The sequence below is a fragment of the Oncorhynchus masou genome, chromosome 30 (genome assembly GCF_036934945.1).
Source record: "Oncorhynchus masou masou isolate Uvic2021 chromosome 30, UVic_Omas_1.1, whole genome shotgun sequence".
Lineage (NCBI taxonomy): Eukaryota > Metazoa > Chordata > Actinopteri > Salmoniformes > Salmonidae > Oncorhynchus > Oncorhynchus masou.
Genome location: NC_088241.1, coordinates 1,759,535 through 1,787,464, shown reverse-complemented (window position 1 = coordinate 1,787,464; position 27,930 = coordinate 1,759,535). Strand labels below are relative to the sequence as shown.

The following is a 27,930-nucleotide window of genomic DNA, read 5'->3' as shown; positions in this document are numbered from 1 at the left end:
TTTCACACAACAGTTTCCTGTGTATCTAAAATGGTCCACCACCCAAAGGACATCCAGCCAACTTAACACAACTGTGGGAAGCATTGAAGTCAACATGGCCAGCATCCCTGTGGAACGCTTGACACCTTGTAGAGTCCATGCCCCAACGAATTGCAGCTGATCTGAGGGAAAATGGAGGTGCAACTCAATATTAAGAAGGTGTTCCTAATGTTTTGTACACTCAGCGTAGATTAAAAGACATAGCTTGTCGTGTAAAATCGTGAACATTGTTAAAATGTACAACAGAATAATTACTCTCCCTCCCCTTTACTCATAAGCACCTCCAATCTCTTGCCAATAATTAATCAATAAGTAAACTTGACAGATTGATATTTTATTACAAACCATGTAAATCCATATTAGATTCTAAGCCACTCAGACATACACACATACACATTTTCCACTCAAACACACACCTTTCCTTCAAAATTCACTCATTCTGTGATCAGTCTCTGGTTCTTTGTCTGTTCCACTTTCCTCAATCAGTTTCCTCTTTCCTTCACTCTACTCTTCCTTCCTTCCCTCCTCTCTTCAGAAGTTGCCTGTATGTTCAGTTTTGTCTAATGGTTAAGGTTGGGATTTGAGGAGGATATGCTGATCCTAGGTCTGTCCCTACAAGCATCTCTTACCTGGAGCCCCAAACAGGAAGGGCGGATAAAAGATCAGGACATGACGTTACAAACAAGGAAGACACATCATTCACGTGAGTCGCGCTCCATTTCCTCATTCTCCAAGTGGTGGGCAGGTCTATAGCGGCTCACGCCCCTCCCATCCACCACTTGGAGGGCGGGGTTTCGGCAGGTGTTGTCCATGCTGCCCAATGAGGTGTACCTGTCAGGAGACGGACAGAGGACTCAGTCAGAGACTAGGACGGGGGAGTAGACAGTGAGAGGAAACAGAGGACATGCTTGATTAAGGTGTGTATGTCTTCTTACCCTTTATCATATAGAATACAGTAGGGCACATATAGAGTCCTCAGGAATGACCAGATATCATGATACGTCCAGTCCTGATGGAGACAGACAGAGAGAGAGGGAGGGAGAGAAAGCAAGAAAGAAGGGGGAGAGAGAGACAGAGAGAGAGGGAGGGAGACAAGAGAGGGAGGAAGAGAGAGCATGAGAGCACGATCTTCGTGTCTGGGTTGGCGCCCCCCCTTGGGTTGTGCCGTGGCGATCTTTGTGGGCTATACTCGGCCTTATCTCAGGATGGTAAGCTGGTGGTTGAAGATATCCCTCTAGTGGTGTGGGGGCTGTGCTTTGGCAAAGTGGGTGGGGTTATCTTTCTTGTTTGGCCCTGTCCGGGGATATCATCGGATGGGGCCACAGTGTCTCCTGACCCCTCCTGTCTCAGCCTCCAGTATTTATGCTGCAGTAGTTTGTGTTTACATTTAAGTTTGTCTCAGTTTGTTATATCTGGAGTACTTTTCCTGTCTTATCTGGTGTCCTGCGTGAATTTAAGTATGCTCTCTCTAATTCTCTCTCTCTCGGAGGACCTGAGCACTAGGACCATGCCTCAGGACTACCTAGCATGATAACTCCTTGCTGTCCCCAGTCCACCTGGCCGTGCTGCTGCTCCAGTTTCAATTGTTCTGCCTGCGGCTATGGAGCCCTGACCTGTTCACCGGATGTGCTACCTGTCCCAGACCTGATGTTTTCAACTCTCTAGAAACAGCAGGAGTGGTAGAGATACTCTCAATGATCGGCTATGAAAAGCCAACTGACATTTAATCCTGAGGGGCTGACTTGCGGCACCCTCGACAACTACTGTGATTATTATTATTTGACCATGCTGGTCATCTATGAACATTTGAACATCTTGGCCATGTTCTGTTATAATCTCCACCCGGCACAGCCAGAAGAGGACTGGCCACCCCTCATACCCTGGTTAATTCCTAGGTTTTGGCCTTTCTAGGGAGTTCTTCCTAGCCACCGTGCTTCTACACCTGCATTGCTTGCTGTTTGGCGTTTTAGGCTGGGTTTCTATTCAGCACTTTGAGATATCAGCTGATGTAAGAAGGGCTATATAAAAAAAATTGATTTAGATTTTGTTTAATTAGAAGTATATCACACACACACACACACACACCCTCAGAAAGGGAACATTGCAAGCATCATGTCTCACCAGCAGGGGGTTGACCCTCATGTAGTCCGGCCATCCAGGGTCAGTGAGACACATGGGTGTGAGTGTGTGTGAGTAGGGGTCACTCCTCCTGGTGCCCATACACACAGCTCTCAGCTCCGGCCTCCTCTCCTGTACCTCACTCAATGCCTGCCGAATACTGCCCTCCACTGAGAAAATCTCCAGGTCATATCTATGGGAGAGAGTATGGAGCTCTGCTAAATAGTGAGCCAAAGTCTCTGTATAATAATACTGTAATACATTTTATTATCAGAGTTTTGCTCAAACTCAAAAGATCCAATGCAGATCAAGCTACAACCAAGCTACAACCATACACAGACCTGTTTGGGACAGAAAAAAAGTACATACAGTGGAGCAAAAAAGTATTTAATCAGCCACCAATTGTGCAGGTTCTACCACTTAAAAAGATGAGAGGCCTGTAATTCTCATCATAGGTACACTTCAACTATGACAGACAAAATGAGAAAACAAAATCCAGAAAATCACATTGCGGGATTTTGAATGAATTTATTTGCAAATTATGGTGGAAAATAAGTATTTGGTCACCTACAAACAAGCAAGATTTCTGGCTCTCACAGACCTGTAACTTCTTCTTTAAGAGGCTCCTCTGTCCTCCACTCATTACCTGTATTAATGGCACCTGTTTGAACTTGTTATCAGTATAAAAGACACCTGTCCACAACCTCAAACAGTCACACTCCTTACTTCAGTATGGCCAAGACCAAAGAGCTGTCAAAGGACACCAGAAACAAAATTGTAGACCTGCACCAGGCTGGGAAGACAGAATCTGCAATAGGTAAGCAGCTTGGTTTGAAGAAATCAACTGTGGGAGCAATTATTAGGAAATGGAAGACATACAAGACCACTGATAATCTCCCTCTATCTGGGGCTCCACGCAAGATCTCACCCCGTGGGGTCAAAATGATCACAAGTGAATGTGAATGACCTGCAGAGAGCTTGGACCAAAGTAACAAAGCCTACCATCAGTAACACACTACGCCACCAGGGACTCAAATCCTGCAGTGCCAGACGTGTCCCCCTGCTTAAGCCAGTACATGTCCAGGCCCGTCTGAAGTTTTCTAGAGCATTTGGATGATCCAGAAGAAGATTGGGAGAATGTCAGATGAAACCAAAATATAACTTTTTGGTAAAAACTCAACACGTCGTGTTTGGAGGACAAAGAATGCTGAGTTGCATCCAAAGAACACCATACCTACTGTGAAGCATGGGGGTGGAAACATGTTTTGGGGCTGTTTTTCTGCAAAGGGACCAGGACAACAACTGATCTGTGTAAAGGAAAGAATGAATGGGGCCATGTATTGTGAGATTTTGAGTGAAAACCTCCTTCCATCAGCAAGGGCATTGAAGATGAAACATGGCTGGGTCTTTCAGCATGACAATGATCCCAAACACACCGCCCGGGCAACGAAGGAGTGGCTTCGTAAGAAGCATTTCAAGGTCCTGGAGTGGCCTAGCCAGTCTCCAGATCTCAACCCCATAGAAAATCTTTGGAGGGAGTTGAAAGTCCGTGTTGCCCAGCAACAGCCCCAAAACATCACTGCTCTAGAGGAGATCTGCATGGAGGAATGGGCCAAAATACCAGCAACAGTGTGTGAAAACCTTGTGAAGACTTACAGAAAACATTTGACCTCTGTCATTGCCAACAAAGGGTATATAACAAAGTATTGAGATAAACTTTTGTTATTGACCAAATACTTATTTTACACCATAATTTGCAAATAAATTCATTAAAAATCCTACAATGTGATTTTCTGGATTTTTTTCTTCTCATTTTGTCTGTCATAGTTGAAGTGTACCTATGATGAAAATTACAGGCCTCATCTTTTTAAGAGGGAGAACTTGCACAATTGGTGGCTGACTAAATACTTTTGCCCCACTGTAGCTAACAGAGGTGCAGTATATAGGGATTGAGGAAACGACCTAGCGATGCTAACGCTAACTACAGAGACCGATAGCTTACCTCTTTATTGTGTCCTGGAGGAATCTCTCCATCTCTGGGAAGGGAGAGACGATGCGAATGTACAGAGCCTTTACCTTGTCCTTACCCTCCGGATACAGCCTGTGAGGGAGGGGGAGAGAGAGAGAATAAATACGAGCTAGATTTTCCCAGTAAACAATCAATTCAGACCGGAGAACACAATATGGGTTAAAAGTCACATATCGTCTCATTCCTTCATTCTGTGTAGACAGAAAACTGTCTATTTCCCTCTCTCTCTCTCACCGTTTCAGTGCAGCGTAATATAGATGTAGAAGAGCAGTGCAGTCTTTGCCTCCATTGAAGCCCACACAGATTTCCCCTGCCGAATACTGATCCAGAGCAGTCTCTATGGTCTTCAGAGCGTTTGCCACTTTATCACCCAGTGGTGTGCCTATGGGAGATGGAGTTCATACAGACAGTTGGAATCATGGGAAATGTTGTCACTGTCACTTTTATGGGTACTCTACCTGTCCCTCCCTCCACCACCCCTCCCTCCTTTGGTCTCTCACACACACACCGCTGTTGGCCAGTGTGTAGACCTCCTCAGTAGCGATGGACACAGGGTCCGTGACCAGGGGAACCACACTGCCTTTGGGCATCTCCTCCAGCAGCTGAGCCCGGGCCTTCTCCACCTCCTCAGAGCTGTCTGAATCCAGCACCAGCCTGACCCGGTGGTAGTTACTGAGCCAGTCAGGGTAGGAGCCCAGAGCCACCCTCTTCCCCCAGCCCACCTGCAGGCGGGTCAGCACCGGGGCGATCAACGCCTCGTCTGCATCTACAAACACCTACAACACAACACGGAGAATACATAACATTATAGTAGGCATCCATTGCAGCAGTGGTCCTGTGCAGGCTTTGCTCCAACCCAGCACAAACACAGCTGATTCAGCTCATCAAGGTCTTGATGATTAGTCCATAACTTGAGTCAGATGTGTTAAATGTGAGCTGGAACACAAGCCTGCACATCCTGTGGGTCTCCAGGACCGGGAGTGAAGCGACCGTTTGTCTGTTGAAAACGTCCTGTCGACTGTATTGTAGTGGAGTCAGACGGTTGGTCACCTCACCTCTCGTGTGTGGAAGGTGGTCCCTGAGCCAGCGAACAGGTGCTCCAGACCGTTGAAGGCTCTCTCCAACAGAGACGGGATCCCAGGGAAGATGTAGACGTTACGCACACTCACCTGGGAATGTCAGACACGGAGTCAGAACCACGACCAGCATGACATCAAGCATCTCCAGACTCTTAAAGCCGGTGGCTCCAACGCACTCATATCTCCTATCATTCAAATATATTTTACCTGGTTTCAGACACTGACCATCAGGTAGAACGTTCATGTTTTCTACATGACATCATGTTATACTACAGCGTTGAAATATACTAATTTCTGATTGGCTAGAAGGGCATTCTAGAATGACATTAAAACCAGATAACTGGACAGTTGGAAAAGATATTGGGATGCCTTGCAGAGACATGTTTTGGAGCATCTGATGACCTAACGTGGTTAGTGATGAACATGAATCTCTCTGGACAATACCAATGTTCCCTCTAAACTGTGTGTGTGCACAGGCGCGACACAGTAGAAATATCAGCCTGCAAAGAAAAGCACGAGATTGAATTGCACTTAACTTTCCAGTTTTTCCCACTTAGTTAACACTATGAACGTTTCCCTTTACTGTGGGAATTGGGATCGAATCAACACAATATTAGCCACTTTCAATGCAACCTACTTAGTATCCTAAACTAACTATGCAAGAGATTTTTTGGTAGGCAGAACGCATCGGAGAAGGATTCTGTTCAGCCCTTACTCTTCACAGACCGGTGCGGCATAACCAATCAGAACAGCAGTAGCCTACATGCAAATAGACCATTGCCATATATGGATCTGTACAAAAGCTGAAGAACATACGCACATCCAGGTACTTTTGGCAGGTGAATTTATGGAAAGCGCTGCACACTGCTCCCAAACTGTTTCACTAAGTGACATCACTGAGTACTGCCTATATATATATATATATATATATTACACTGCTCAAAAAAATAAAGAGAACACTTAAACAACACAATGTAACTACAAGTCAATCACACTTCTGTGAAATCAAACTGTCCACTTAGGAAGCAACACTGATTGACAATAAATTTCACATGCTGTTGTGCAAATGGAATAGACAACAGGTGGAAATTATAGGCATTAAGCAAGACACCCCCAATAAAGGAGTGGTTCTGCAGGTGGTGACCACAGACCACTTCTCAGTTCCTGTGCTTCCTGGCTGATGTTTTGGTCACTTTTGAATGCTGGCGGTGCTTTCACTCTAGTGGTAGCATGAGACGGAGTCTACAACCCACACAAGTGGCTCAGGTAGTGCAGCTCATCCAGGAAGGCACATCAATGCGAGCTGTGGCAAGAAGGTTTGCTGTGTCTGTCAGCGTAGTGTCCAGAGCATGGAGGCGCTACCAGGAGACAGGCCAGTACATCAGGAGACGTGGAGGAGGCCGTAGGAGGGCAACCCAGCAGCAGGACCGCTACCTCCGCCTTTGTGCAAGGAGGAGCACTGCCAGAGCCCTGCAAAATGACCTCCAGCAGGCCACAAATGTGCATGTGTCTGCTCAAACGGTCAGAAACAGACTCCATGAGGGTGTATGAGGGCCTGAAGTCCACAGGTGGGGGTTCTTTGGGGCGCCGCACAGCCCTCCATGAGCTGTGCATGATTTCCTGCAAGACAGGAATGTCAGTGTTCTGCCATGGCCAGCTAAGAGCCCGGATCTCACTCCCATTGAGCAGGTCTGGGACCTGTTGGATCTGAGGGTGAGGGCAAGGGCCATTCCCCCCAGAAATGTCCAGGAACTTGCAGGTGCCTTGAAGGAAGAGTGGGGTAACATCTCACAGCAAGAACTGGCAAATCTGGTGCAGTCCATCAAGAGGAGATGCACTGCAGCACTTAATGCAGCTGGTGGCCACACCAGATACTGATTGTTACTTTTGATTTTGACCTCCCCTTTGTTCAGGGACACATTATTCCATTTCTGTTAGTCACATGTCTGTGGAAGTTGTTCAGTTTATGTCTCAGTTGTTGAATGTTATGTTCATACAAATATTTACACGTTAAGTTTGCATATATATATATATATATATATATATAGGTCCCTCCACCCCCACCTGGGACATGGATGCCCGATGAAGGGTCGAAACGTTCTAAATAAAATCACCTGGGAGCATGAGCAGCAGTGTGCGGAGTTATCCTTTTTGTTTTCCATATATGGATCTATGCCATTCACTTTGAACTGGACTGTTTACAGCATAAGCAGTTGTGAGTAGATGAGCTTGTTTTGAGATCAAAACTGTGAGCTGCATGTAGCCACTTGTGCACATTTGTTCATATTCTCTGCTAGTTAGTGAGTTATTAGTCCAGTTATAGATCATTTGTAGTCAGCAATGGGGGAGTGGTTGCTTCCTACAAGAGCACAAAATGTGTACATGTCTCACCATCTTTGAGATGCAAGTCAGGTAAAGAGCTTTTTTTTCTTAAAAGGGGCAGTGTTGTGTTTTGGGACAGGCTTGAATAAGATAATTAGCCAATAGGCAGATTGTAGCATAATTTCTCTGTAATAATGGTATGGGAATAATAATGCTTTTTATTTTGTGAAGTGGTTTCTTGCATCAATCAACAATCAGTCACCTTGTCTGAAGGACAAGTGGATAAACAGGTTAATGTCAAGCCATGCAGGTTTTTTCAAAAGTCTCATGGAATGTAGGCCGACATCGAGCACCACAATTCGGCTGCTACTGTAAGCTGAAGATAGAACAGCTATTATGGAATGCATTTTCTCCATTGTTTTTGGTGGTAGGCTACTCTGGTAGGTCAAATAGGCACAGTAGCCTACTTGACCACTGTCTGAAAACTGTAACTTAAAGCGGGTACAGCCTCAGTAAATATGCACTGGAAGTTGCACAGAATTTTCACAACATTCAAGTTAGCGCTCAGCAGACGTGAAATGCTGAGTGACAAAAATGTTGAGGGAACATTGGGCCCTACTTTTGCAGTCATGACACAAGTGGCGCCATGCTGTCAAATCCTGCCGCATAATTCTAGTTTGACCAGCTGTTTTCAGACAATTGTATTTTCTCCCCCATTTGGTTGTCATATTGGCAGGTTTGCTAGCAACAAACTATTTAGCTAGCTTCTAGCCTAGTGTTTGATATGCAATGCATTCTCCTTGTAATGAACAGTGTCGACTGTCCTGACGAGAAGGCAAACTTTTCTAGCTATACCAGGCAAATTCGGGCATTATCAGCTCATTGTTATCGATTTATTCAAATGAATGTCAATAGAAAACATCTACTTTGCTGTTAATCTTGCTGAAGAGATTGACTGTGTTAGCCATAGCTAGCTGGCTAGCTAGCAAGCAAGGGATAAGAATGTTGGCAGTGCGCATGGCAACGGGACAAAGAACAAACGACTGGGTCACGTCCATAAATATCGAACTAATCATAATGAACCACTGGGTCGAGTCTTTAGTAACCAAAATATGAGTATGAATTTGCTTATGAGTGAAAATATCAATGGATTTTCTTTTATTTTCTACCACTAAATGTGTGGTTGGTATTGTTTTCTTTGGCAAATGTAGTATGCAACAAACAAATGCAACAAAATAAACTTTGCTGTTATTCGTCTGCAGAGGTCGGGACTGTGTTGCTGTAGCTAGTTGGCGCCGCCTGCCACTGTGCCGTCCGTTGTTTCCAAGGTAACGTACAGAACGTGGGTGTTTATCCCTTACATGTTAAAGGAATCACATGATGCATTTTACATCATAATGATGATGTGATGCTTTACTTCTTGAAAGTCCAATATCTTGACTTGACTGCTAACATTCAAAACATTTAGGGACTGTATCAACAGTGGACTAATGAGAAAGAAAATAACAAAACACATTTTTGTTTAACAGTAGTCAGCCACTGACCAGTGGGTAGCGTAGTGGCTTTCCAGTCTGAGGGTCAGTGCCGTAGTTAAGCTTGGCCGAGCGGGGGACCATGGCTAGCTTCATGGCTGCATTCTCCCTATCCACCACCCCAAAGAACTCCTCCACCAAACGGGTCAGCTCCGGGTGGGCATGCAGTTCCTCCTTGAACGCCATGGCAACACTCTCGAAGGTGACGTCGTCGTGGGTGGGGCCTATTCCCCCAGAGGTGAGCAGGTGCGTGTACTGTGGGGCCAGGAAGGCCACCTCCTTAGAGATGACCTCCTGCTGGTCAGGGATTACTGTGACACGCTGGACACACACTCCCAGCTTCCTCAGCGCTCGCGACAGAAAGGCACTGTTAGTGTCCACCGTGTGACCCTGAGAGAGAGTTGGGGGGAGGAGGGGTAGAGGGAGGGAGAGAGACTCTTTGGATTAGCTCATTCCTAAGAGATAGGGACTTCGGGAGGAGGTTGTTGTCAGAGATCAGGCATATTCCACTTAGTACCAAGCCCCCATCTCTAGTATCACCTTGAGTATCTCGTCCCCGATGATGAGGATGGCTGCTGTGACAGCACCCCCCTTCTGTTGACAGGAGGTACCGCAGCTCTGGTGATTCTGGGCCATGGTTACAGTGGTGACCTGGACCTGGGCGGCCACTCGCCTCACACGCACCGCTGCTCTACTCAGCCTGGACACATCCTGCAGCATCCAGACCTGAGACAGAAAGAGTGGGGGAAGAGAACCAACTAGAGAGGGAGGCAGGGAAGGAGATGGACATATAGGGTGAGTTATGGAGGAGTAGAGGAGAGGGAGAAATGGGAGAATGGACAGCAATAAGGTTGTCATCATATTTACATAAGGCAGGGAGGGTAGACCAGGGGAGGAGTGTTACATACACAGGATTTCACCATAAATGATTGTCTAGTTAGCTACCTATTCTATTTGAAATCCAAGCATTAACTTGAAGTTATGGTGGTTCAAATGTGTTGCTGTCTAAGTTCAAGATACATGTCTGCTGTAGTTATAAGCCACCTGTCTATCAAAAGTGGCAGCCCTCATCCACTTGTTCTGCCAGTCACATTATGTTAAAGGTCTCCAAAGCACACTTATCCCTGGGTCGCTCCTCTTTTCAGTTCGCTGCAGCTGGTGACTGGAATGAGCTGCAACACTCAAACTGGACAGTTTTATCTTAATCTCTTCATTCAAAGACTCAGGTCATGGACACTCTTACTGACAGTTGTGGCTGCTTTGTATGATGTATTGTTGTCTCGACCTTTGTGCTGTTGACTTTGCCCAATAATGTTTGTACAGTGTTTTGTGCTGCTACCATTGTGTTGCTACTGTACCATGCTGTGTTGTCATGTTTTGCTGCCTTGTTAAGTTGTCGTCTTAGGTCTCTCTTTATGTAGTGTTGTGATGTGTGTTTTGTCCTTTATTTATATTGGATTTATTTGTTTAATCCCAGGTCCCCGTCCCCACAGGAGTAGGCCGTCATTGTAAATAACAATTTGTTCTTCACTGACTTACCTAGTTAAATGAAGGCTAAACCAAAGTAAAGGGCGATCTCGCCACGGTCATTCGGCCACGGTCATTCGGCGAGGAACAAGCCAGCCACCACCATTGTATTGGACCAGATACGGAAAAGGAAGCGAGACATCCCACTCGCACATTTTTTCAGGTTCATATTAAGTCAATTAACTAAACAGACCAGATCCAGCTGCTATCCCTAAAGCAGACCGGAACTATGACAACTGTTTACAAAGGTAAACGGCCTGCGTAAGATATCTTAATTTATCCTACATCATAAGCTAACAGCTAGCTAGTTACCCCCTGCGCACCGCGCACATGAGTTTGTATGTAACCATGATCATTAGTTTAATGGCAACGTGATACCCTTTCTACAGAACATAATTTATCTCTGCTGTGACAATAGATAGCAACAATCATGTATTTGATAACCCGTGTCATCAACAGACAAGTGCTTACCCTAAAGTCGCATACGTCCTCGTAATGTATTAGCCGACAAAACTGCATGTCCTTCAAACACTGGGCGACTCGGGTGAACCAATCAAGAGCAACAAATTGCAATCTCTGAATCCAGAAAGCCAATGAGCTGTGAGAAGGCGGGACGAAATGTTACCACGGGGTTGTTTGTGTAGCGGAAGTACAGGGTGTGCAGTGTTGCACTGATAACTTGGTTTTGTCTAGATGGGATACAATGTTTTTCGTAGTAGGTTAAGCATAACGTGAGCAGTAGGTTATGAGAACTAGGTCAAGATTAGGAAAAGAGTTAGGATTAGCTAAAAAAATAAAAATACTTTTGACGTCAAATTTCACAACCTGTATCCCTTCTAGACAAGACCCTGATAACATGCACCCAGAGTATGCCTACAGTATAATTTTATGATTATAACGTTATTATTATATTAGCCTCGACCAAGCAAAAACACGTGTTTTAAGCCTATCTGCAACAGAGTTTACAATTCTTACAATGATTTGTGATAAACCATAACAAAAACAATAAGTAGGCAGTAGAATGTAGATGTCTATCCTTTGTATGTTAATTGGTAGAGCATGGCGCTTGGGTTGTAGGTTCGATTCCCAGGTTGGACCAATACAAAGAAGGATTAAAATATGCACTCACTGCTGTAAATCGCTCTGGATCGTCTGCCAAATGTAAATGTTTTTATTTTTTATTTTCTAATACTGTCAAGTACAAATATTAATATGTGCGCGTGCAAATATGGTATCTACCAGCAGAGGACTCCGGTGAACAGTATTCACTATGCATAAATGACTGGGCTACATGGATATATCTAGGCTATTTATCATACTTTACCTATTCAATAAGGGTCTATTATATTATTGATCATTATTTGGTCTCAGTTATCCAATCATAAACATTATGAACTGCTATTCAGGTTTGTTCTCGTGCTCCTCGGTCAAGAAATGTTGTAGCCTAAAACACAGGCATTACAGATGCACTATGCAAATAATAATGTGTGATTCAACAAAGACTGTGTCAATGTGGTTTAATGTTAGTTTACTCAGTTATACGGTAGGCTGGTTTGTTATTGTGCGAAGTTATCGTTTTGCGCAATCCCTTTCTTTCAAGGCCGCTCAACCGCGGCCCAGGTGCAAAGAACCACACAAACTGAGTGGCAAATGACGTTACCATTTGTTCGCGGAAGTGGCTTTTTTGTGTTGGTAGAAAGGGGAGGAAAGGAAGAGAAACTAAAGAAGAAAAGTTTCAGCCCTCTTTCTAAAGACATTACTATGCACACTGTACGACAGCTGGCGTTTTGATCCTTCGCATTCAGCCACTTGTGTAATTTAGTTAGAGGTAGGCCTACGGGACAACAACAGCTGGGAGAAAACAAGAGCCACAAAAGATACAAGGAGGAAGATAGCTGGTAAGTTCTCCTGACAAAAGTTCACCACACTTCTCTGGGCATGGTTTGGGCTTGAATTTTAAGGGCTGCGTGTTGTAACGTGGTAGAGAGACGTTTTAGGACTTTCGAATACTAAAACAATAACATTCTGTCTGATAGATTAATATTATTTGCTGTAGGCCGATTGGAGGCTGCCTTACTTTTTGTTGTGCCATCAGTTCGATGTTGGCGAAACAATATTTTGCTGATATCTATTCTAGCAAGACTGCTGAGTTCAGTATAGCCGTACTACGAAAAATGTAGTTATGGTAACATTGCGAAATTTAGCCTAGTGATACAAAGTAACTAGCTTCGGCCGAACATTAAACATTTTATCTATTCAACAGAAGTCGCAAACAACCGTGTTGTCACTTTTGTGTGTTTTCAAAATAAAAGTGGTTTGCTGCATAGGCTACTAGAAATAGTCAGTTCTGTAGGCCTGGGTCCCTGTGATATCATTACTTTCCTCACAACAAGTTGTCCAACTCTGTCATTTAAATTGTTCTGGTAACACTTTATAGACCTACATGAGTATAATACTGTAACAAGAAAAGTAACCGCACTGTTTGTATTGCCGTGTTGTTTACGTACTACTATAGCAATATGGAGTTGTTTGTTTTTCTACACGTGCAACAGGAAGTGGCCACTATTCCGTTTATGTAAACTCCACAATACCTACTATGCAATGGAAACTATGCTACTGTTCTTACTATGTAAAAACACGTTAATGCAAGGATATTACTAAATGAATCCCAGTGTTACCACACAGGGTTAGAGAAACTGAATCTAAAGTCTGACTAAACAGGCTAGTTTTGGCTTTCTGTAAATGCTCTAGTTCTTTTTCAGCGACCTAATCAGAAGTTAGGATTACACTACATTTCTGTGATGTGCAATATAGATCTTTAGCATATTGTCAAGATGGCATTCTCATGGAGATGATTTAATGTTTCAATTGGTCTAGGTTCTATATTGTCATGGAAGTGTAACTATATGTTTCAGACAACAACGATAATTTAAATCATCTGTAACAAGCCCTGACTAAAACAGTGCTCTGTAGTTGGATACGTGCCATACAGAACATTCAACAACAAGCTGTGATACTGGGCCCCTCATAAGCCCATGATTCGGGCTGTATTGGTGTGGCCAGATACATAAACACACACAGTTGTTATGGTTACCTACACCTCAGTCTGTGATAGGACTACTGTTGTTAGACAGCTGGCCTTTTCCTGAGCCCTATACTACGTATGTGGTTTGAGGAGTTAGCGAGGTAACTTTGGTCAACTCTGAGTTCAACTCGGGATAACTGGTACCACGACAGTGGCTCACCTTTTAGCCAGGTACATTTCTATGGCAACAAGTCCAGAACTAACCTGCACCTGGGCAGGCTTACTCAGGGTTAACTCCATGTATCCTGAATGAAGTGTCACGAGTTAAAGACCAATAAAATCAAGTAAAACGTGTGTATAACTTAATAAGATTATTATATCGATAGGAGTGGGGGAAAGGTGCTCGTGTATTGATAAGCACACTAAAGAAGGCATTAACGATAATAAAATAAAGATGGCCCTTCAACAAGCCTATTTTACACCACAGCCTGCTGAATGTGCAGCATAACTCTTTTCATTTTGCACAAATTAAGACGTGGCACTAACTTGCCCATGGATGGATGTTTCAGCCTTGTCTCAATGAAAAGGTTGCTGTTCCACCAGACACTGTGACATGCATGCACAGTTACAAGCCTGCTACAGTTAGCAGCAGGCATATAAGCAACATCCACTGTTGTAGTACGGATGAAGCCTGAGCTGGAATGTGACTAAAGCTGGCTAGCTTTGGAAAACCCTGAGTAGATCTAGGTTTAATCATTGTATACCACTCTGATGGTTTGGCAACACCCCAAACAGACAGGAGTCAGGGATGGAGTGGATAGAGGTAGGCTTGTGTCTGAACAGACTGCTTCATAATAAGCCCAGCTCTCATATCACACTCTCCACACTCCTTAAACTCACTGTCAGTGGGTTATCTCTCTGATGGTGATGAAGAGGAGGAAGGCTTGACTGACTGCTGCATGGGGATAATAAACTCTGAGAGACTGAAATGTCAGTGTTAGAAATGTACATGCACACACACTACCAACTAATCTATTAATCTATCTGTCAATCAAATACATCCTGTTTGACACAGAGTTTCACAATCCACCTCAGACCCTCTCAATCAAACAAGGTCTGCCCAATCTAATGCAGACCCTATCAATCAAAAGCAGAACCAATCAGTCCTGTCTGTGTGATAAGCTTGGCTGGGTGACACCTTTCGTTAACTCCCTTTTGATTTGTCAGACAGGTGTGTGTATCTCTGCTCAAAAATAAGTGTGTGCGAGCGCGTGCACATATACATGTGTGCACACGTGTGTCAGCCCTTAGTTGCAATTGGCAACAGTCTTGGATTTCACTCAGCGTCAGTTTGTGTATCAATATGAGGCGGTGTCTGACATGTAGCTCACTGCCAGAGAAAAAAGCCAAGCAGCTGGCTAGATACTGCTCTGTTTTAGCTGGCAAGATACTGTTTCAGCTGTTGTAAGCAGCAGCTTATCTGCATCAAGAAGAGGTTTTGTTTCCATAGTTTTAAGAACATTCATATGTATGACATTTGACTTTTTTGGGTCCTTCACTGTAACACTTAATTGTGGACCCACATAGTTTTCAGTGTGTGTGGAAACACTGTAGGAGCAGTTATCTGGGTCTCAGTGTGTGTGGAAACACTGTAGGAGCAGTTATCTGGGTCTCAGTGTGTGTGGAAACACTGTAGGAGCAGTTATCTGGGTCTCAGTGTGTGTGGAAACACTGTAGGAGCAGATATCTGGGTCTCAGTGTGTGTGGAAACACTGTAGGAGCAGTTATCTGGGTCTCAGTGTGTGTGGAAACACTGTAGGAGCAGATATCTGGGTCTCAGTGTGTGTGGAAACACTGTAGGAGCAGATATCTGGGTCTCAGTGTGTGTGGAAACACTGTAGGAGCAGTTATCTGGGTCTCAGTGTGTGTGGAAACACTGTAGGAGCAGATATCTGGGTCTCAGTGTGTGTGGAAACACTGTAGGAGCAGTTATCTGGGTCTCAGTGTGTGTGGAAACACTGTAGGAGCAGTTATCTGGGTCTCAGTGTGTGTGGAAACACTGTAGGAGCAGATATCTGGGTCTCAGTGTGTGTGGAAACACTGTAGGAGCAGTTATCTGGGTCTCAGTGTGTGTGGAAACACTGTAGGAGCAGATATCTGGGTCTCAGTGTGTGTGGAAACACTGTAGGAGCAGATATCTGGGTCTCAGTGTGTGTGGAAACACTGTAGGAGCAGTTATCTGGGTCTCAGTGTGTGGTTGTCCATCTCTTACAACGTAGTGGAAGAGATGGTGATGCCTGAGATTCACTTCCTGCTCTGCAGCCCTGGTCTGCCTCCTACTCACTTCACATAGACACTTAAGACTACATGCTGAGCTGCATACAGATTCACTCCCACATAGATACATTTAAACTAAAGGCCTACTAGTATTTACTTGATGCACTTAATAACTGTAAGTCGCTTTGCATAAAAGTGTCTTCTAAATGGCATATATAATAATCAACTCCCAAAGTAATCATTATGAAACCACTATTCATACATTCATAGATTTTTTTGTGATACAAAACAGGGAGCTTGATCAAGGTTGCACATGTTTCATACTCAGGCCAATAATATACTGGTGCTTCCTGCCGGTCCTGTCGGTCACATTTGGTCAGCAAAGTTAAACAGGGACATTCCTAATGTCTGATGTTATTAACAGGAGTACACATGAACAGGGAGCGAATGGGTCTCCTGCCCACTGAATGGAACCAAATTAAATGAATGGAATGGTTAGCTCCCATTCCTGGTCTCCTTTATTACATCTCTGTGCCTAATCCTGTTTTGTGCCATCCTAGGTTCATGGCATTGGGTCTGTGTGGTGTGAACACCTTTGTGTGGGAGGTTTGTGAGGTTAAAGGGAACTGTTTCAGTCTCACATCCTGCTCTGGCCCAGAGGCTACAGTTTCCAGGGATTACTTATTGTTTCTCTGTAAAGTGTTACACTCTGAGTTCACTATGGTGTGCAGTCTGTGTAGTGTTACACACTAATAGTTCCCCTGGCTGGCTGAGCCTGTAGTCAGGAGTTCTCTGTCTACCATACCAGTATGTTTGTGAATAAAGTGATACGACTCTGAGTTTCTTCAGTCTTTGTGCTGTTGTCTTGAATTATCCAATTTATTTGGGCCATGAGTTGTGTAGGGTAGGCTATGAGTCAGAACGAGTCTGTATAGATTTGGACCGGACAGACCTGTCCTGTGTGTTGTAAAGTATTGGTCTCCGTTAAGGCCTGTTGTTCTGGACAGTGAGGTGTGTGCGCGTGCGTTTGTGTGTACAGCATTTCTTGGGCCCTGTAGAATTGGTTAATATTCATCAAAGCAGCAACACAGAAGGGAGAGGGACATGGAGAGAGACCGATGGGAGATATCTTGTTATTCAGTCAAGTCTAGCAGTCACTGCCCTGAGAATCTTTGGTTTATATATGACAGCTTTGCACGCTCTTAGTGAAGACATCAAAACTATGAAATAACACCATTATTCTACAATGTAGAAAATAGTACAAATAAAGAAAATAATGAGTAGGAGTGTCCAAACTTTTAACTGGTACTGTATATACATTTTTACACCCAGGTTAAAACACTCACCAGACAGATAATTAGGTACACCCATCTAGTACTGGGACAGGCCCCCTTTGCCTCCAGAACAGCCTGAATTCTTTGTGGCATTCTACAAGGTGTCGGAAACGTTCCACAGGGATGTTGGTCCATGTTGGCGTTATGGGCTCATGCAGTTACTGCAGATTGGACAGTGGTACATACATGCTGTGAACAGCCCGTTCCATCTCCTCCTAAATATGTTCTATTGGGTTGAGGTCTGTGGACTGACCCAGCCACAACAATAAACTGAACTGGCTGTCATGTTCCAGGGGATGTTTCCACTCCTCAGTTGTCCAGTGTTGGTGATCTCGTGCCCACTGGAGCCACTTCTTCTTGTTTTTAGCTGATAGGATGGAACCCGGTGTGGTCAGGACAGGAGGCAGGCAGAATGGGAAGGTGTGTGTGTTTGAGTATCTGAGAGTAGCTAAGTATGTTAGTAGGCAATAAAACAAACTTTACCTTCAGACTGCCTGTCCTTTTTTAATAACCAGGCATCGGCACACATTCCAGCAAATAACACCTGTTTCAAATAAATGCTGTGTCTAAATGTAATTGTTTACGAGTGATCTTCAGTGAGTACATTAAAGATAAAGGAGAGTCCTGGATGAGACCGCAGTGTGGTTTGACATGGTCGACTCAACTACGGTGGATACGAGGTGCAACGAGTGAGACAATGGTGCTGAAACGTGAAATCGGGGGTGTATGATGGGCAGGCTAGTCTTTGCATGTCTGATCTGTGATGGATTTGTTATTACAATGTTTATACTGGTAACAAACAGTGTGGTAGTCTTTTCAACACTTTATTGAGCAAGAGCTGTGTGGGTTAAGGAAGTAGACGCCTGGCTGAAATAAAGGCCTGTCTCTAATAAGCGCCAGTTGTGTTCAGTGATTAAAGCAAATAAACACCTGGGATATTAATTGAAGTTTTACAGTATTTGGTATTGAAGGATAGAGGAAGGGACAGACTTGGAGAACCTGAGAGGAAAAGAGAACATCAATGCGAGACAGAGCAGACAAAAGGGAAACAGACAAGAGTAAGTGAAGGAAGGAGAGTGGATAGAGAGAATAAAACGAGGATAGGGACAGAGTGAGAATAAGACGAGGATAGGGACAGAGTGAGAATAAGACGAGGATAGGGACAGAGTGAGAATAAGACGAGGATAGGGACAGAGTGAGAATAAGACGAGGATAGGGACAGAGTGAGAATAAGACGAGGATAGGGACAGAGTGAGAATAAGACGAGGATAGGGACAGAGTGAGAATAAGACGAGGATATGGACAGAGTGAGAATAAAACGAGGATAGGGACAGAGTGAGAATAAAACGAGGATAGGGACAGAGTGAGAATAAGACGAGGATAGGGACAGAGTGAGAATAAAACGAGGATAGGGACAGAGTGAGAATAAGACGAGGATAGGGACAGAGTGAGAATAAGACGAGGATAGGGACAGAGTGAGAATAAGACGAGGATAGGGACAGAGTGAGAATAAGACGAGGATAGGGACAGAGTGAGAATAAGACGAGGATAGGGACAGAGTGAGAATAAGACGAGGATAGGGACAGAGTGAGAATAAGACGAGGATAGGGACAGAGTGAGAATAAGACGAGGATAGGGACAGAGTGAGAATAAGACGAGGATAGGGACAGAGTGAGAATAAGACGAGGATAGGGACAGAGTGAGAATAAGACGAGGATAGGGACAGAGTGAGAATAAGACGAGGATAGGGACAGAGTGAGAATAAGACGAGGATAGGGACAGAGTGAGAATAAGACGAGGATAGGGACAGAGTGAGAATAAGACGAGGATAGGGACAGAGTGAGAATAAGACGAGGATAGGGACAGAGTGAGAATAAGACGAGGATAGGGACAGAGTGAGAATAAGACGAGGATAGGGACAGAGTGAGAATAAAACGAGGATAGGGACAGAGTGAGAATAAGACGAGGATAGGGACAGAGTGAGAATAAGACGAGGATAGGGACAGAGTGAGAATAAGACGAGGATAGGGACAGAGTGAGAATAAAACGAGGAGAGAGGAAGGGAGAGCGAAAAAGAGGGAGAGAGGAAGGGCGAGTTTCAGGTTGTTTGCCCCAATCTGTTTCTCTCATCTAGAACTGTTAACTGGTCTAGTCGGCTGGTTGGGCCTGCTGAATGCTGAAAGCCTGGCTAATCTAATGTTCACATCACCCACAAATCACATTGATATACCCTCTATAACCTGACTATTTCTGGGCCTGTTCTGTCACATTCACAACACCTGACAGGTTATATGTTGTGCGTGTGTCTACACATATTTGGAAAGGAAAGCTGTTGTCTGGATTTATTTGACTAGTCCCTGTAAGTAATTCCTTTCATTCCACAATGTGTGTCTGAACATGCTCAATACACACACACACTGTCTTTGGTATGATACACACGTTAGGCAAGCTGCTTGTGTGTGTGTGTGTGTGTGTGTGTGTGTGTGTGTGTGTGTGTGTGTGTGTGTGTGTGTGTGTGTGTGTGCCTTTGCGCTCACCTGAGCAAGGAGGTCACATGACTCTCTCCACAGCTGATCCTGGGAGCAATGCATGCTCCAAGCCAAGTGTTTGTGAGGGGATCATTTAGGAGAACTATGATTCGCTACATGTACAACGCTCAGTGATTGGCTAAGAGTGTGTGTACTGTGTGCTGATGTGCGCTTTGGTGTTTTTAGGGTTACAGACACTCACAGGCAGTCAGTGTTGTCCCATGGAATATGTGGTAAGAACTTGAGAGACACACACACAGGCATATGGGTTGCTGGTTGCGCCTCCCACTGTCAGTATCTCCCTGCTGTAAAGGACATTGTTTATTTGTCTGTCTAAGCCATTTAGAGGTGTGTGTGTTACGCTGGTGCAGGGCCTGGTGTGGGGTTGCTGGGTGTGCGTTCAACAAGCACAACAATCACTCTGTATACCGCTGTGATCTGTATGGTGAACGGTGTCATCACACTGTGGGTGTGCGTTCAACAATCAATCTCTCTGTGGGCAACGCTTTGTAACGCTGAAGTGTTGACGTGGGTTCTGCGGTTCTCTTACGGATTCTGTCTCTCTAGGGGTTCTGCAGTTCTAGATATTCTTCTGTGTTTCTGTCTGAATCTCGGTTCTCATCACTGGAAGTTCTCTTTTCTTTTTACAACTTGAAGAATATGTATCTTGACTGCCACATCAAGTGTGTTGTTTCTGTTGTTACTGTCCTGTTTGTGAGATAGTAACCTGTTCTTTACCAGCGGTGAACTCGTGGTACAGTAGCTGCTTGGCATTGCCAGGTTAAGTGTCCATATTTGGCCGTATACATCAATGTTATTCACAGTGCCCTCAAATCAGCCTGCATGTCTGGTCTGTCGAGAGGGAGAGAGAGACTCTCCCCTCCCTCTCTTTCTCTCCCTCTCCTCCTCTGTCTGTTTCCCTCCTTTTTTCTCTTTCCCTCCATATTAATTCAATCCATCTCTCCCTCTGGTTCTCAGGTTACCAAACAGGAAAAAGGGGGAGGAGCCTTTTAGAGGGAAACAGCCCATGTGGGCTCTACTATCTCATCCCTCTCGCCTTCCCCTCATCCATCCATTCCTTTGTCCTTCCCCGTGTGTGTGTGTGTGTGTGTGTGTGTGTGTGTGTGTGTGTGTGTGTGTGTGTGTGTGTGAGTGAGAAAGGGAGAGAGCAACGCTCAGTGCACACACGTGCATGTACTGTTAAATGGTTTAGACTGCAAAGTGGAAGAGGGGTAAAAGGGGAGGAGGGGGAAAGGGAGGGAGGGGAATGGAACGAGAGAGGAGAGGAGGGAGGGAGGGGAATGGAACGAGAGAGGAAGGAGGGAGGGAGGGAAATGGAACGAGAGAGGAAGGAGGGAGGGAGGGAAATGGAACGAGAGAGGGGAAAGGGAAGGAGGGAGGGAAATAGAACGAGGGAGGGGAAGGAGGGAAATGGAACGAGAGATGGAAGGAGGGAGGGAAATGGAACGAGAGATGGAAGGAGGGAGGGAAATGGAACGAGGGAGGGGAAGGAGTGAAATGGAACGAGAGATGGAAGGAGGGAGGGAAATGGAACGAGAGAGGGAGGGAGGGAAATGGAAGGAGAGAGGAGGAGGGAGGGAAATGGAAAAAGAAAGGGAAGGGAGGGAAATGGAACGAGGGAGGGGAAGGGAGGGAAATGGAACGAGGGAGGGGAAGGGAGGGAAATGGAACGAGGGAGGGGAAGGGAGGGAAATGGAACGAGAGAGGGGAAGGGAGGGAAATGGAACGAGAGCGGGAAGGAGGGAGGGGGGAAATGGTACGAGGGAGGGGAAGGAGGGAAATGGAAGTAGAGAGGGGGAGGGAAATGGAACGAGAAAGGGAAGGAGGGAGGGAGGGAAATGGAAGGAGGGAGGGAAATGGAACGAGAGAGGGAAAGGGTAGGAGGGGGGGGTGGGAGGAGAGAGGGAGGGAGGGAAATGGAACGAGAGAGGGGAAGGAGGGGTGAGCGGATGAGACAGGAAAAAAGCAGCAGCACGAGAGAGAGGCGGCATCACCCAGACAGACAGAGGGAGAAGGAGAGGATAGACAGCGGGCTCGTCTCTCCCTCAGACAGAGCTGGAAGGAAAGCAAAGGGGAATGAGAGAGCGAAGCAAGAGGAGGAGAGGAAGACAATGAAGGAGTGCCGTTGTTCAGCCCTGCCATTCTGCTGTTTCACATTGAACTGAGACGGAGAAGAGAGGAGGAGGACAAGCTGAGGAGAGGATAAATGGAGAGGATATGAGATCTGGCAATGACTTAGTGATTTAAACGAGTGGGAGAGAGGAGAGAGAGGGTGTTTAAACATGTATATGGTTCTGATGTGAATATGGAGCTCTGTTAATACCATGCTACGGATAATCACCTCTACTCTGTCTAACCCAAAATAAGGAACAATTGTTTTACATTTTTCATTCACTCTTGAAGCAAAGGAAGAGTTCTCAAGAATTTATTCACAACTCAAAACAATTATAGGTGGAAAAAAACCTGCTCTGCAGATTATTATACAATCACCACCTTTGTCGTTACTTACCTAACAGTTAGGACTGTACAGGAAAACATTCAGGTTGTTGTTATGCAATTTTTTTCTAAAGTGTTAGCTATTGTGATTAGTAAAGTTTATTGATATTAATATTGACTATCATATATGAAAGTATTTCATCCTCTGAAGCAATATATGTTGTGTTAATCCATGTGTCCTAGCCAGAGTCTGGAATCAGCCAGGTTGGGATGTCAACATTGATTTGGTTTTATGGCCGGTGCGATGTGGGCCAAACTTTGATCATTTCCTGAGTGGTATTGATCCCTCCAGGAGTCTCTGGCAGGCCGACCGGCTGTGGTTTCTATAGTTAGATGTTAAAGACCGTAATGGGTCAGTCTCCGCTCTGCTTAGCTGCTCCTGGGCTCTGATTTGTGGAAGCAGTCTGTTATCTCGTTGTCTGAGATGTTTCTGCCGCCGTCAGGATTTCTCAATATAGATCCTGAGCAGGCTTCTCTTTTAATGTTTGTTGCCACGGCAACTTGCATCCACCTAGTCGGAGACAGACTGAGATGTAAAGTTATTTTGAGTCTTTTTCTCTTTTTTCAAACACCGGTGCTGTTCTTTCTATACGGGTCTGTCTAGGGTGGTGATAACCAGGAGAAACAGTCCAGACGACTGGTGATAACCAGGAGAAACAGTCCAGACAATTGGTGGGGTGGTGATAACCAGGGGAAACAGTCCAGACAACTGGTAATAACCAGGAGAAACAGTCCAGACAACTGGTGATAACCAGGAGAAACAGTCCAGACTACTAGTGGGGTGGTGATAACCAGGAGAAACAGTCCAGACAACTGGTGGGGTGGTGATAACCAGGAGAAACAGTCCAGACTACTAGTGGGGTGGTGATAACCAGGAGAAACAGTCCAGACTACTAGTGGGGTGGTGATAACCAGGAGAAACAGTCCAGACTACTAGTGGGGTGGTGATAACCAGGAGAAACAGTCCAGACTACTGGTGGGGTGGTGATAACCAGGAGAAACAGTCCAGACTACTGGTGGGGTGGTGAGAACCAGGAGAAACAGTCCAGACTAGAACCTCTAACCTATTTATGTAAATGTAGGCTCTGTTGAGAATGAATTTGATGCAGTGTTCTTACCGGTTTGCCAAGAGGTATATCTCTCGTTCTCCTCTTTAGCTTTGTGCTGTGCCATATTTGCCATATTAACTGGTGTCCTGACCGGGACAGGTGGTATACCAAGCCGATGTCATCTGGATTACAATGATTCTACTGATACTGTATGTGGACATATCATTCACTTTGTACAGCTGTGGAACTGTGTAGTCTTAACTGGTTTCATCAACTGTGTGTTGTTTATGTGTTAGTGTAGTGGTGACTTTCTCTACTTGTGTGTGTTTTCTATCTGTGTGTAGGAGAATCAGGACATCTCTTCAGGTAGAGGGCGCTGTACTCTGCACACATCTGACCTACACTGTGTTTTATTCTGTGCACTAACATCTGGCAGGGCGAGGGTTAAACCTGCTGTACTAGCATTTACTAGTGTTAACCTATGTTTGCTAACTGACCCGTTGGCTATGTTTGTGACATCTTGTCACTGTTAGCGACTGGTTCTGTCTGTTGCTAGCGTTTCACAATTGAACGCAACTCTATACATTCATCTGTGTTGACATTTATATTTTAGTCATTTAGTAGACACTCTTTTCCAGAGAGACTTAGAGTTGTGAGTGCATACTTGTTCGTACTGGTCCCCTGTAGGAATCGAACCCACAACCCTGGCGTTGCAAGCCTAATGCTCCACCAGGTGAGCCACACGGGACACGTTGGCTACAGCCACTAATTGACCTTTCACTGGTAGTGCTACAGCACTAGGACAAATAGACATTTAGAGCATAGACTATAATGGAAGACTTTTGTAGTTATGCGAAGACAGTTAGGCTGTGCTAAGAGCCTGCCGTAGGCTGTCATAAGACCTTAATAGCTCTTCATACCCCCTACGTAGCACTTCATAGCTAATCCCAGTCAGTATCCTGATGTGTTCTGGTGCTCTCTGTCTGGGAGGAGACGTTAGCTAGCGAGTGCTGTGGCAGGCTCTGTAGACAGACCCTCTGGTGCTAGACTGGCGTGATCGAGCGAGCATCCCTATGTCTGTTGCTAGGCAGCCAAAATCAAACGGCTAGCTGGTAGCCCTCTGCTTCCAAACATACAGGGCTTTAGCCGTTAGCGCTTGTTGTTGAAAGTCAACTTTCTCTGGTATCATCGTGTAACTCTTGGTGCCAAATTGTCAATCTGTTACAAAGTTTTATCTCAGTGGGTCAAACCTGGCTGAGTAATGGTTAGAACATGTATAAAGTGCTGGAAACAACACTGATATGTGAGCTGACAAGCCCCTGGAGTTATATTCCAGGTTCAACCTCCACTATTCAGTCCTGTGAGCTGACAAGCCCCTGGAGTTATATTCCAGGTTCAACCTCTACTATTCAGTCCTGTGAGCTGACAAGCCCCTGGAGTTATATTCCAGGTTCAACCTCCACTATTCAGTCCTGTGAGCTGTGTCTTGCGGCTGGAGACTGTTCATGTAAGACAAATTTAGTTTTCTCTTTGGATGGACTATACAGATTGTTCTGACTGTAGTTAGCTCAGTGTTTCTAGTTAGGCTAGTACTGTATCGTACTGTGCTGTGTCAAGAAATACACATGCTTCTCTCAGGTAACTGACTATTGGCGTGGCTTGTTTAAACAAGACTGTTTCTGTGGTATCCATAAGGAGAGAGAGAGAGGGGAGGGAGGTTTAATTAAGTGTAATGACTGGGTGAGGGAGTTCTCTAACAAGCCTCCAGTACCATTCAGGTCTCATTATCATCAAAACAATCGCACCGGTGGTGTCATCAGCCAATGACCTACATTCTCTCTTGTTACATCATCACTGTGTGTGTCACTGTTTCTGTAACCAGAAAGAGGCATCTTCTCCAACTCTAGCACTTCTGGTGCTATGGTGCTCCAGAACGTATCCACTCTAACCAGGGCAGCAATGTTCTAGAACAGCTCTACCTACGGTTTTAGCCATATCAGAAACTTCAGTCAGGGACAAGCCCAGCATCTGGTCTTTTTCTTATCTAGTGGTGTCTGTTACTAGGTTATGTGCATTGTATAGACTCTAGCTGTAGTTAGAGTGAGTGTGGAGAGAGACAGACAATCTTTGAAGTAGAGGGACTGTTTAAGAGGACAGTCTGGAGAACGGGAAAGGAGACGAGGAGGGGGGGGGGGGGGAGCGAGAGATCATTTGGAAGAGAAGGCAGGAAGTGGTGGAGCGAGAGAAGGAGGAAGTGCAGCGGCTACTGAGGGAGGCACAGAAAACAGTGTGGAGGAGGAGAGAGGGATTCCAGGAGAGGATAGGAGAGGACAAGCTGAGGGGAGAGAGAAGCGCAGAGAGAGGGAGAGAGACTGCCCAGGAGGTGATCTGGAGGAAGAGAGAGGAAGAGGGGGAGAAAGAGAGGGAGAAGGCCAAGGCCATCCAGAGAGGACACGAGACCATCTGGAGGAAGAGAGAGAGGGAGTGAGGAAAAGAGAGCGAGGGAGTGAGGAAAAGAGAGCGAGGGAGTGAGGAAAAGAGAGCGAGGGAGTGAGGAAAAGAGAGCGAGGGAGTGAGGAAGAGAGAGCGAGGGAGTAAGGGAAAAGAGAGAGGGAGGGGAAGAGTTAAATTACTTAGGAGTATTCTCCAGCAGCCTTGGAACCTGAAACAAAGCTGCTCACAGGAGAGAAAGATGGATAAAGAGAGAGAGGAATAAAAAAAAAAAATTAAAAGCAAGAGGGATAGAGAGATTTTCCCTGCCAGAATTGGTGTCTGGCCATAGATCAGCAGGTCTTAACAGAACTTTGCTATATTAAGCTCTGCAGATAATCTTACTCTGTTGTATCGACCCGTCACTGCTGTGTCTTGGCAGTGTGTGTGCGTATCAGCACTGTGTGTGTCGGCCCTATATGTGTGTGTCCCTTCTGATCTACTCGTTGGCAGCTGATAGGGTTTTTATGGGCCCGTGTCAGGCAAGACAGGCTAGTGAGCTACTGCCCCGACAGACACGCTGAAACGCGCGCACACACACACCACAGACTCACACACTGTGCCATTTACAGGCAGAAGAGTAGGTTTCTACTCCAACACATGCTAACACACACAGACACATGAGAGTAGGCCTCTTGATGCAGTAACTCATACCACCTGAGTGTCTGTGTCTATAGACAATCACATTCTGAGGTTGTATGTGGAATCTCCATGGTGCTCAAAGATGAACAACGGGACTTAAGTGCCATGCTACATTAGTTGACATGCTGATGTGCTCAAACAGTATTTTTCAGAAAATCCTTTTTGATTCTGTCTATTGGAAAGTGGCATTCATTTCTGTGGTTTGAAAGTGATAACATGTTGTAAGACTGACAGCGAAGACACCAAACAACTGAGTATCACTCCATCAGTGTGCTGGGTTAGACTCTTAGAGAGTGATCCCCTCTGATCTTCAATCGCTCCTCTTGCTGCTCTCCTCTGTCTTGTAGATGAAGGTGTTTCTTGCGCAGTGTCTGCTGCACTGCCTGACAATGACGGGAGGATATAAAACAGGGCGGACGGATGGACAACGGTCACTGAGAGGGAAAGAAAGACCAGTGTGTTTTTGAGCGAGAGACTGATAATACAGAGAAGGAGAGAATGAACCACCGTTGTTGTTTAGACTGAATCACACCAGAGTGTGTGGACTTGTTAGAGAAACACTGAAATAACATCGAACATCTCAGATCCATGATGGAGCTGGTCCCTAAAACTAAGTACACTCACTTCCGGAGTGAATCTCTCAGTTCGAATGACGATACCAACTCCAACCCTTTGTCCCTCACACCTCCTGGGCTACCCTCCTCCCTCTCCTCCTCCTCCTCTCTCACCCCCATCCTCCCCCCTTCCTCCCCCTGCCGGGCTGAGAACAGCCCCACCACGCTCTGTTCCTTCTTCCCCAGGATGGGAGCCCTTCGCCTGGGTGTCTCTGCTACTCTACTCCCAGGCCTCAAGGTCTCCAGCAGGCCTCAGCAGGCTCAAGCCCCCATGGGGTCTTCAGGGGGTAACAGTTCCAGCTCTCCCACTCCTCACCCCCCTCCCTGTTTAACAGCCCCCTCTCCCCCCCATCGCCCCCCTCTGCAGGATATGAACCGGCTGGGTGGGGCGTCCAGGAGGGCGCGGGTGGAGGGGGGGCAGCTGGGGGGAGATGAGTGGACACGCCACGGCTCCTTCGTCAACAAGCCCACCAGAGGATGGCTACACTCAGACCATGTGGTCAGCACCACTGGGGTCGCCTACTCAGTACGGGTAAGAGTTGGTTGTTCTCTGTTTTTCAGTTTGTAGGATGTAGGCCTATAGGCTAGTACTTGCATGTTTCTTTAACTGTCCATATCTGTCAATTTTTCTGTTGCTCTCTCAAAATGATATATTCTCTTGTCTGTCCATCTTTCCGTCTGTCTGTTTCCATCTGCCCCTCCGGTCAATATGGGTGTTCTTGAGGAAATGGAATCCAAGTTCATATGAGTTCCTTTCCTGTTTCCTGTGTAGTGTATAGGCTGTGTGGAGAGGAGTGCTGTAGGAAGT

General features: G+C 45.5%; 2 protein-coding genes across 7 annotated transcripts in view; one reads left to right on the top strand and one right to left on the bottom strand.

The window, feature by feature from the left end:
• Positions 1-352: 352 nt before the first annotated feature.
• Positions 353-11,190, bottom strand: LOC135521777 (FAD synthase-like). 3 transcript variants are annotated; one of them, XM_064947503.1, is made up of 10 exons: positions 11,118-11,190; positions 9,660-9,877; positions 9,132-9,509; positions 5,242-5,355; positions 4,695-4,962; positions 4,421-4,568; positions 4,160-4,258; positions 2,161-2,350; positions 975-1,048; positions 353-870 (listed from the first exon to the last, which is right to left on the bottom strand). In XM_064947503.1, exons 2-10 carry the CDS (start codon positions 9,837-9,839, stop codon positions 735-737), a joined length of 1,587 nt encoding a protein of 528 aa, XP_064803575.1. In that variant the 5' UTR covers positions 9,840-9,877; positions 11,118-11,190; the 3' UTR covers positions 353-734. The 3 variants fall into 3 exon arrangements, with proteins under 3 accessions (XP_064803575.1, XP_064803574.1, XP_064803576.1); XM_064947502.1 differs by having other exon boundaries at positions 9,660-9,845; positions 11,118-11,177; XM_064947504.1 differs by lacking the exon at positions 11,118-11,190 and adding an exon at positions 10,659-11,102.
• A 1,087-nt stretch (positions 11,191-12,277) lies between these two features.
• LOC135521774 (SHC-transforming protein 1-like) overlaps positions 12,278-27,930 on the top strand; it is a 28,093-nt gene continuing 12,440 nt past the window's right edge. The window contains exons 1-3 of one of the 4 annotated variants that reach the window (XM_064947498.1): positions 12,278-12,544; positions 19,997-20,043; positions 27,490-27,654. In XM_064947498.1, coding sequence (XP_064803570.1) covers positions 20,032-20,043; positions 27,490-27,654 — 177 coding nt within the window. In that variant the 5' untranslated portion in view covers positions 12,278-12,544; positions 19,997-20,031. Of the gene's footprint in view, positions 12,545-19,996; positions 20,044-21,711; positions 27,655-27,930 lie in introns of those variants that run through there. The other 3 variants (XM_064947497.1, XM_064947499.1, XM_064947496.1) reach the window with 3 other exon arrangements.

Bases quoted from the DNA above. Each gene is read 5' to 3' on its own strand.
- LOC135521777 (XM_064947502.1), bottom strand. From the start codon at position 11,165: ATGCAGTTTTGTCGGCTAATACATTACGAGGACGTATGCGACTTTAGG. The intron at 4,963-5,241 runs GTGAGGTGACCA...GTTGTGTTGTAG, and splicing joins CCACCTTCCACACACGAGAG to GTGTTTGTAGATGCAGACGA. The intron at 871-974 runs GTAAGAAGACAT...GTCTCCTGACAG, and splicing joins TGTATTCTATATGATAAAGG to GTACACCTCATTGGGCAGCA.